This window comes from Spermophilus citellus (genome assembly GCF_964194105.1).
Source record: "Spermophilus citellus genome assembly, chromosome: 1".
In the NCBI taxonomy this organism is placed as follows: Eukaryota; Metazoa; Chordata; class Mammalia; order Rodentia; family Sciuridae; genus Spermophilus; species Spermophilus citellus.
Window position 1 is genome coordinate 125,929,963 of NC_138182.1, and position 10,490 is coordinate 125,940,452.

Genomic DNA, 10,490 nt, shown 5'->3' on the forward strand with positions numbered 1-10,490 from the left:
ATCTCAAAACAAAAAAATAGAAAGGGTCAGCAGTATAGCTCAGTGGTAGAGTGCCCAGGCAGTGCCCTGGGTTCAATCCTTAGGACTGGGGGGAAAAAAGATTTGAGTCACATCCTCAAGATACCTCATTATGTATATGCAAATATTCCAAAATCTGACAAAAACCTGAAGTCCCAAACACTTTGGTTCCAAGTATCTCAGAACGCTTGGTGTCTCAGCAAGATCAGAGCTGTTTGGGGACCTCAAGCGCCCTCCCTTTTGACCATTTCAAAGCATTTCCACAGAAGACCAGTGTCCACAGGAGTTTTAGAGACTTTATTTATGTATAAACCATTTAAACACTTTGCCATAAATTATCTTTGCCTGTCCCTAGTCTTTGCTTAGCAGCAAATTAAAATTAATATAAAAACTCGATGAACAATTCATACATGTATATTACAAAAAAGTTCCTGTACCAAAGTTCTTATTAGACTTTTTTGTGTTTTTTTTTTAATTTTTTTCTTAAGTTTTTAACATTTTTTTTGTTTTTATTTTTATTTATTTATTTTTAAATTTTTCTCTCCTCATGGTGACTGTCATGTGATTGTCTCAGTTTCTGGACCAAACAAACACACTAATAATTTTAAATCTGAAACAGTGATTGCGCCTTGCGGCGTATGTATGTACAGGGTGATCGAGTGGTACCTGTTAGCAAGAGTCACAATGCCGCACCTCTACCGTAACTTGATACCCACGAACTACGGAATCTAAACAGACTACACCCTGTAACTGCGTATTACTGTCCACAATGGAATCTCCAAAGACAAAAGAGTATGAGAATTTATCTGTAGTGAGTATAGCCACCGTTTTGAATTAAATTTTACACTTCTGCGCTCAAATAAATTAGCTCAGGCCAGACTAAGTGGAGACCCGAGAGGTAAGTGCCCGACGGCATTATTTCGCTTTGACTTTTGATAGGAATTTTTTTTTTTCTTGTGTTTTTCTTTTTCTTTAAAAAGTATTCCAGTGCTCACTCCTCCACTTCGCTGCCCCCCCTCCCCAGGCGCTACACACAAATCACCCCCAAAGTCGTGTTTTAAATGCACCTGTATTTGCTTAAAGGAAAACGTCGGAAGCGTCTGTCCAACGAGCAGTCTGAATCGTCCCCAGCTGGTCTGACAACGGACGCCCTGTCAGTGTCTCCGCGTCGCTCACGTGTGAATGAGTGAGGTAATAAGATATGAGGCCTTCCGTCTTCATTGCTTTGTTTTCTGGTCGGTGTGTTTGTTTTGCTGTCTGTTGGTTGCTGTTTGCCTATTTTTTTTTTTTTTCTGTTCTTTTGTTCCTTTTGGATATTTAGTGTCTCTTTTCTGCGGTAGACCCAGAACAAGTGGGCCATATTTTAGGGGAACTCGGAACATTTTGTGTGTCTGTTCATTCATTCGTTCATCCGTTTGTTTTGATTTCCTCAGAATTTGCAGCTGGGCTTTAGTGTGCTTCAGGATGAGGGACTTCTTGCTTGGACGGTAGTAGCATTTGAACTCAAAAAATGTGAGCTTTCTTGCCACTTGGTCTCCTAAAGCAGCCCAGCCTCCGTGCCCCTGTTAGGTCTTCATCTCCTTAGGAGAGGAGAGCACAGTTACTCCTGCTCAGCCATCCAGACGAGGAATGGCAGCGGGTGACTTTGTTACCTCTTTCCCATCTCGTTCTGTCTTAGGAACTGGATGTTGCTGCTGCTGTCCGCGAGCTCGGGGTACTGCTCCACGGGAAGGACGTAATAGCCCTCGTAGCCCTGCACGCGCCCCGAGCTCAGCAGCTGCTGCTTCTCGCCCTCAGTCCACAGGCGGCTGCCCTCTCGGCCGTCCCTGGCTTTCTGCTGCTCCTTGGCCCAGGCGGTGCCCAGGGCCCTCTGTCTCGCCTGGTCCAGGACGCGGGCCTTCTCTTCGTCCAGGGTGTCGGGGGTGAGGCCGTAGCGGATGCTGAGCAGCAGCGTGGAGTACTGGAATTCGATGTTGGTGAACCTTCGAGTCCTGCCATTGACCAGCAGCGTGGGCTGCGACACGGTCACGTTCACCCCGCTCTCCAGTACCTTGCGGCCTATGGTGGTGCCCAGCGTGACCAGGTCACTGTCGGCCGAGCCGATCTTCACAAAGTAGTGGGTGTCTTTGCCCTCGATGCTGTAGTGCATCTTGTCCAGGTAGTAGGCGTTGTTCAGCACAGATGCCACCTTGCGGCTGTCCTCGCTGGCAATGCTGGACACACCGGTGGTCACCCGCCCTTCCTTGATGGCAAACATGATACCTTTGCCAATGATGGGCGTGGTGGTGGCAAACCAGTGGCCTGCTTTCTCTCGGATGCTGGCGTGGAGCTTTTTAGAAATGACCTGCCCCTCCAGCGCCATGAAGGCCTGATTATGTCTCTCCGCCGTCTGCTGGACGCCTGTAATGAGCTGTGGGCACAAGAACATAGAGAAAGCTGAGAAGGTGCAGGCAGCTCGTTAGGAACAGCCAGAGAAAAATGCCTGGGACGCCCCAGAGGCCCTGTGTGCCTATAATACCAGCTAACCTAGTTGGCCTGTCGGAACTCGGACAGGCTGCCAGATCTCTGAAGGGGGGGCCTGTCCATTGTGTAACTGTGCCACTAAGAGATGGTGATGGAGATTTGTCATCTCCCCTGAGTCTGTACCTAGGCCCACACACTTACCGTGGCTCACCACTGTTGGATCAGATTCCCCTGCACTGGGGGGTGGCCACTGCCTTGTGCACTTTAAACCCAGGAATGTCCTGACCTCAGGGCAGTGGTCTACTGGAATGGCTGTGAACCTAACCCATCTAACCTGGCTATTTCTGAGACCAATGGTCTGGAGACTCATTACCTTCTTTGGATCAAGACTTTGCTACTCAGAGGGACCAGCCAGGGAGGATCCACAAAGAATCACCCTCTTAACAAAGTGGAACCTCAGTCCTCACCCAAGACTTACTGAGCCAGGGGCTTACGTTACCTGGACACTCTGGGTGATTTGTATGCATGTCAGGGTTTGAGAAGCGTGTGGCTAAGAGATGCAGGCTTTGGGGGCCAGCAGGGAGACCCCTCGGCTGTTCGTGAGTTGTTTTGGATCTTAGCCCTGGTTCTGCGGAGGAAGGAAATCACCCCTGCCTCCTTGGCCTCGAGTTCTCCACTCGAATGGCAACTTGTCGAAATTGGTGGTTGGGGGACAGGCAGGGATAATGGAAGAGGCTGAGCTGGGGAGGTAACGGCACTTAGATAAATGAGAGAAATGATGGCTTTTCATCCACTGAGTGGTCCCCGAGGGGCAGGACTAAGAGAATGCTATTTCCAATTACCCAGCAGCTCCTCCTCAACTCTCTATAGTTATACAATCTGGACAATTATTCTGAGCAGCTGAGACCTTTCAGACTTCCATCGTGCTGAGCACCAGTTCTGTGGCAGGGGTTTTCCGAGCACCCATGCCCTCTCCTCCCATTTGATTGTGGTAGAGGTCTCAGCTGCACCCAAATTGAAACTGACCACCTTTCGGTCATCACAGAAAGACCCAAGCACAAATTATGTTCTGAAAATTCAATCTGTGTACATTTGGGCCATAAAGCGCCAAGGTTTTATGTGGGGCATAAAAATGTTCTTTAATGGGACAGAAACTGCAAACCACAGTTTTATTACTTCCCATAAAAGCTGAAAGGGTTATGATCTTCTAGGCCGTGCAGATGGTGGGCTGCTGCTAGATTTCTCTGTGCTGTTGTTAATCAAGGAGTGACTCAAGGGTATATACTGAACAGATAATGATACCACAATTAAGGTAATAATTGAGGTTGGGAAGAAATGTGTGCTGCACCAGGTAGATGACAGCACCGACATTCACTTTCTGGGAAGCCCTGTGTCTCCTGCACCTTTTATACCCAGCTCCAGTGTTTTCCTCTCCTGACCCGCCCTTTGCTACCCTGTGGTTCTGTTTGCAATGGGAATGATGGCAATCATTTGGATTCCTGGAAGGAATCTGCACTTACCTGGCCACTCTCACTCGCTTGACTCTCTGACAATTCGTAGGGAGGAGGCACGAAATACATTTTGGCTCTTGGGAAGCCGGGAATTATGTTGCTGAGCTGAAATCCAAACATCACAAGCCAGCTTTTCACATCTATGGTGGAAACAAAAATAAAGATTTCTGAAATCATGATGAATGGAAAGCTGCAAGTGGATCAGAGAGAGGGGGGGGGAGGGAATAAAACAGGTGTTTAGGTATGGGGTCCAACAGAGGAGGGAGGCAAGAGCCGGTGAGGTGTCCTGGGTCTGCACAGTTCCAGGAAATAGATGTCCTTCCTGGCTTGGTCAACTGACACACCAACACCATGCCGTGATTAAGAAGGCCAGTACTGCAGAGATATAGACTTAGCTTCGATTCCCTTGATGTGTGACCCTGGGCAACTTCCAGCCCCCTCCCAGCCTCAGATATGAGTTGACATTATAATTGCACCAACCTCATTGAGTTGTTGTGAGGATCAAAGGAGAAAATCCATGCAAAGGACTCATCACGGTGCCTGGCACATGCACCATCCAATGAATGTGCCCTCCTTAATGAAGCATATATTTAAAGGGGCATTTATTACAGGCCAGACAACATGTCAGAAGCCTATATACAATGGCCAGCCAGAGGGATCAGTGATGCTTCTGACCACTGTGCAGGACCCTTGGACCAGGACTGCTGTGTCAAGGCTGGCCCACCATGGAAGGGGGGTTCCAAGGGTTGGACATGGATGGGATGCAATTTTCTGGCCCGAGACCCATTTTTCTAGGCCTCCTACTCTTCAAGGAGGCGTCAAGAGAGAGCTCTGCATATTCAGGTAAGACACCCAACCAGGGGTCAAGATGAAGTCCTTTGCATTGGTAATTACACCACCTGCCCACATGCATTCTGTGCTGAATGTCCAGGTTCTCAGAGGAGGGCCACCTCCCCCCCAGGTCTCCAGGCCTCCTTCTGCGGTGATCAGTATGGAGTCCTGAACATCAGTCCCTAGAAACACTTCCATTTTCACTGAAACTATTGGCCTGGAGTCCAGAAGGACCAGCCTGGTTAAGTCCTTTTATGATGGCATCCTGAGATCATGCTTCACACTCTGTGCCAACTCCCTTTCCTGCCCCATCTCTACCTCTCTCAGCTCCTGAAATACTTCCACCAGGCCCTCTGGAATCCATCTGGGTCACCAGGGAAGCCCCACACATCTTCTCTAAAGGTTTCTTTCCATTCTTGCTACAACTGAGCCTTTCTCCCTGAGAGCACTGGTACTCCAGCTTATTCTGTGGGTGCTGGATCTGAAGGTACCATAGTCATCGAAGGCCTCTTGGATGAATTTCTCAAAGCTGTTAGCTTCTGCCTCACTCTCATTCTTTCCACCTCTGATCCTGAATTAATTCTAGTGATTTCTTAGGCAAGTAGGTGATCCTTCCAACATCTTGGTCTCTTAGTCCCTTGACCTCCTCTCATGCTCTGGACATTCTCATTGCCAATATCTGACTCCTCTCACATCACTTTCGTGAATGTCACCCCTGAGCAGGGCCTCAACTCTTTCTATCCCACTCTTCCTTATAACCTGACACCCTGCATCTTTTGATCGACCCTGTCTCCCAAGTTCTTCCCCCCATCCTAAACTCCTGTCCCCTATCCCTCAACATCCTGGCCTTCTAGCCTGCTACATATTTGCTGACCAGTCTCTGGACTCATTCCCTGGGTAGGTATTCCCAGATCCCTTGTCCCCTTTCTCACTTCATTGGGTGTGATCACAATATTGGTCAAATCCAGGTCTTTGCCTTGTCCAGATCTGCATGTGTGCAGCTGAAGAAGGCTGGGGAAGGAATCATCACCATGCTGAATGGAGCCACCTGGACTTCCTGACGGCGGACCTCCTCCTTGCCTTTCTGCTGCCTGGCAACCCAACTGCGATCCTTTACTCAGCCCTGTGCCTCCCCTCCTGGAAGATTTCATGCCTTCTCACCTCTCCAAAAGCCTTTACTTGCTTTCCCTTCCTGCCCCCAGCAGCTGACCTGGTTTTCTGTTCTCCCTCAACTCCTACCACCATGCAGCTGCCTGCACCTGGTCCCTCGTGCTAGCACTCTAAAGGGGCAGCTGGTGGGCACCCCTCCACTGGGCACTGGGTGCTGACTCGAGGCCATCATCCCAGCACCCCACCTCTTGCCTCATACGGTCTATTTACTTCCCTTCCAGGTGGTCAGTCCCATCAGCACGCAGAGCTGCTGCTCCATGTCCCTTGGTCATTTTCCCTTCTTGCCCTTTTCTCCTTTTGCTATCACCTATTTCTTATTTTCCTTTCCCCAAAGCCTCTCAAGCCGATTCTCCCTTCTCACTGTTTCCCATTCTCCTCTGAACCAGGCTGTGTCTCCACACTGCCCTCCCGGTTGCTAAGCTTCCCTCATGGTTCTCGTCAAATTTGGCGAGTGGAAAACTTTTTTATTTTTTGGTTTTCTGGAAAAACTTTCTTTTGTTTTTCCTTCTCCTACAAGTAGTAGCTGACACCCGTCCCATCTCCTATTGTTGGCATGCCACAGAATCACTCTGAATGTCTTCTCCCCCATCTACACTCACAAACGTATTCTCTTATCAAGCCTCAAGGTCAAAGGGCTATTATATGATGGTACGATTTATCTACATGCTACTCCATGATTTATGTTTCAGCTAGGACGGCTCCATGAACTCTGAACCTGTGCATATAATTACTTTTCCAGTCTGACCTGTCCAGAACTGTCTCCCAATCTTCCTGCCCCAACTAGGACCACCATGGTCCTTTCCATCCCGGGTGGTGATAGCTCTTCTCTCCAGCTGCCACTCTCCACCCCGCCCCCAGTATATTTTTTAATTGGTTCATTATTCAGCTGCCATTCTTTTTTTCATATTTTTAAAATTGGTTCATTATAGTCCAACTACCATTCTTGACTCCTTTCTTTCTCTCACTCTTCACATCTCATTCACCAGTAAATCCTTTCCTTTAAAAAAAAAAAAAAGAAATTAGCTGGGCATGTGGTGCACACCTATAATCCCAGCATCTCAGGAGGCTGAGGTAGGAGGATTGCAAGTTCAAAGCCAGCTTTAATAATTTAGCAAGGCCCTGAGCAAATTAGTGAGACCCTGTCTCAAAATAAAAAATAAAAAGGTCTGGGAGTGTGGCTTAGTCAGTGGTTAAGTGGGTTCAATCTCTGGTACAAAAAAAAAAAAAACTGGGGTAAAATTTCAATATTTATAGTCACTTGTCAAGATGATGAATATTATTTTTGCCACATTCAGGTGTCAACTGTAGTATGATCTACTTACTGATTGATTTAAAGAGATAAATTTGTCTGTTCAACTTAGGGAAATCCATTTTAAAAAAGAAACTTTATATTACTCTCATAAATGGGAAAACAGACTCACTTATTGCAACTAGAACATAACTATAAAATTGAAACACAGGAAAAGTCAATGAGATCCAGTACCATTTTGTTAGCTGCTACTAAGGGAGCCTGAGACACACTCGCTCCTAAACAGGGAGATCACAAGTGTCAATGAGGAGCTTGGTACATACCAGTGCCAAGCAGAGGCTGCTTGGTCCTCAACTAAACTGGATTCAGACAGCATGGAGAAGGGACCAACTGTCCCCACTGTTTCAGTGTTATTTAGTATTGCCTCTGTATCCCACATATACTCCCCCCTCATCTTCACTGAGGACTTCCATTGTGGGAACTTCCAACGGTAGCAAGAGCAGGCCATCCTCAGGCCTCCCGTGGTCATCATTTCTCCCAGGGAGCCCTCTCCCTAGCTCAGATTCCTAAGGACAGAGACAATGTTATGGTTTGGATGTGAGGTGTCCCCAAAAGCTCACATGTGAGACAACGCAAGATGGTTCTGAGGAGAAATGATTGGGGTTGTGAGAGTCTTAATCCAATCAGTGGATTAATCCACTGAGTGGTAACTGAAGTGGTGGGGTGTGGCTGGAGGAGGTGGGAACTGGGTTGTGGCTTTGGTGCATATATTTGTATCTGAGGAGTGGAGTCTCTCTCCGGGCTTCCTGGTCACCATGATGTGAGCGGCTTCCATCTGCCACATTCTTCTGCCATGACGTTCAGCCTCACCTCGAGCCCTGAGGAATGGAGCCGCCTTCTGTGGACTAAGACCTCTGAAACTGTGAGCCCTCAAAAAACTTTTCCTCTTCTATAGTTGTTCTGGTCAGATCCTTTAGTCACAGCAGGGAAAAAGCTGACCAAAAGAGATGGTAAGAGCTCTCTGCCTTTGTCACCAGGAATTTTCGAGACCATTTCCATGGGGAGTAATAGCTATGCTTCCTCCTCTTCCTTTTCCTTTCTTCTTCTACTGCTTCTGCATCTAAACCCACTTGGAAACATCTGTCCAAGCTGCTTATCCTTTTTTAGAAGGCCCTTCAGGAACCACATAAGCACTCCGGCTCCTCCTGGAGCCGCTGGGGTGGTGAGTGACAACCTCCCAAGCAGCCTATGGAGAAGCTGCACCCAGGTGGGAGCTGGTGTCCTGGCCTCCTGGTGGCTGCCCACCTCCTCTCCCATCCTAATAGCCTGTGACTATGTCACCATGGAGCTCTGGCTCCTAACACGTCAGCGCAGCTTCCTCAGGTGTTCAGTGGATGCGAGAGAAGAGAAAACGTGAGCGGGGCTGTGCTTCTCACAGGAACCCAACTCAGCTCCCGTGCACCGGCTGGCCTTTGCAAGTCCAGGGACCCACCATGAAGGCAGGGTGAGGAAGCTGGAGGCTCGTCATGAGCACCTTCTAGGAGGTTCTCCTAACTCAAATCCTGTCTGGAGTTCATGGTTTGCTAAAGCCAAGCCATTCACAGCGGGGTCTGAATCCGCTTTGGGGAGCAGATAGATGCCATCCCCAGCTCCCCAGAGCGTTATGTGCAGGCAGGGTCTTCACACCTATTGGCACCATTTCCAAGTCCAGAGCTGCTTATGAATTGTGACCATTTTTCAGGATTCATCTGGGCTGGGCTGATTCTGTTCTTATTCACTACTGCAGGAGGTGAGTGCTTTATCACCATTTTTCAGATGAAGGAACAAAGGCTGAGAAAGGTCAAGACATTTGTTCAAGTCAAATAGCAAGTGACTGGTGAGGCCAGATTTGGTAACTGGAGATTTTCTGACATCAGGGAAAGTGGCCTGAGGACTGGGCAGAACTTTCGGCTGGACCTAGGTCTCATTGTGCCCAACGTTGAGGAGTTTCCACAGTTGCTAAAATTGGAAAAATCCAGGACATTGCAGGGAGCCTCTCAATCTTCCTTTTATACCCTTTCCTCTAATCTCTCTTCATCCCAGATGTACCTATTGTCATATCAAAGATAACTATGAAAAATAACTGTTAAGTTGAGGGAAAGGAATCCCTTCCTGCCCTCCTCTACTGGCTCATGATGGCCACCCTCATGTTCCAGAGCAGGGGTAGGGGGCCACAGGGGTCTTACTATGTTAATGAGGCTGGTCTTGAACTCACAATCCTCCTGCCTCAGCCTCCCCTGTGTCTGGCCAGGCTCTGCACTCTGTTGTTGCCCTTTGCACCAGCATTCTTGGGTGAATGCAGAACCTCCTCATGCCTCGGGGGCTGCCACTTGCATTCAGAGAGATCTGTTTCCAAATAGCATCGATTCTTCTGGGTACCAGAGAGAGCATGTTCTGTTTGTTGCTTTCCTTCTGACTACATCTTAATTACCTCTTCCGCTTAGACTGTGAGCAGCAAGTTCAGCCACTCTGCTAGTCTCCTAAGTGGCAAATTAAGACTAATTTAGCCAGGGTTTACAGATGAGCCAACATTTCAACAGCAGAGAATGATTTGGTGCTCTTTGCTCCGATCCACTCTCCAAGGGTCGTTTTGTCACCAACAGGTGGTAGCAGGTGTGTCCACACTGGTCTGCCCCCCTTCTCCACCAGGTTCCTTTTCTCAGTTGCACTGCAGAGAGTAACCCTTCTTCACATGGTTTCTCTGACACCATCCTTTATTTTAGACTCTTTCTAATGGTTTCTGGATTCAATTTGGTTGGACTTAGTTCAAATTGATTTGATTCCCACTTATTGAGTCTCCACGAAGCCCTGGAATGAGGCAAGCCATCTTGCCATTTAGAAAAGTCTGCTAATTTCCCTTTTCTTTTTCTAGGGAGGCAGGAAAGTGGCTGAGGTGGTCAGTGAAGCTGTGTCCTGTGAACAGTTTTGTCTAGGCCTTGGCAGCATGGCGTCTCTTCAGCCCTCTCTGGGTTTCTTCATTTGCCTCTAGTTGGTTGGTTCCTCAGGTGCCCAGCACCAACCATGGCTCTGGGAGCACATGCTGTGGGGAAGGAATCTCTCCTTTGGCTAAAGCAGGCCGGGTCTGTCTCCCCATCCATCTATTTCCCTCTCTGGAACATTCTTCCTCTCCCTGCTCCAATTCATAAAGGTCTCTGCACAAATGCCACCTGCTCAGAGAGGCCTTTTGTAAGCACCCTAAGTAAATGAGG

At 48.2% G+C, this 10,490-nt stretch overlaps 1 protein-coding gene across 2 annotated transcripts in view; it reads right to left on the reverse strand.

Annotated features, from left to right (window-relative positions):
• Window positions 1-347: 347 nt before the first annotated feature.
• TENM2 (teneurin transmembrane protein 2) overlaps window positions 348-10,490 on the reverse strand; it is a 625,713-nt gene continuing 615,570 nt past the window's right edge. For both annotated transcript variants that reach the window (XM_081292628.1, XM_081292629.1), the window contains exons 27-28: window positions 4,002-4,132; window positions 348-2,428 (exon numbers count right to left, since the gene is read on the reverse strand). In XM_081292628.1, the coding sequence (XP_081148754.1) occupies window positions 1,667-2,428; window positions 4,002-4,132 (893 nt within the window). In that variant the 3' untranslated portion in view covers window positions 348-1,666. The remainder of the gene's footprint in view (window positions 2,429-4,001; window positions 4,133-10,490) is intronic.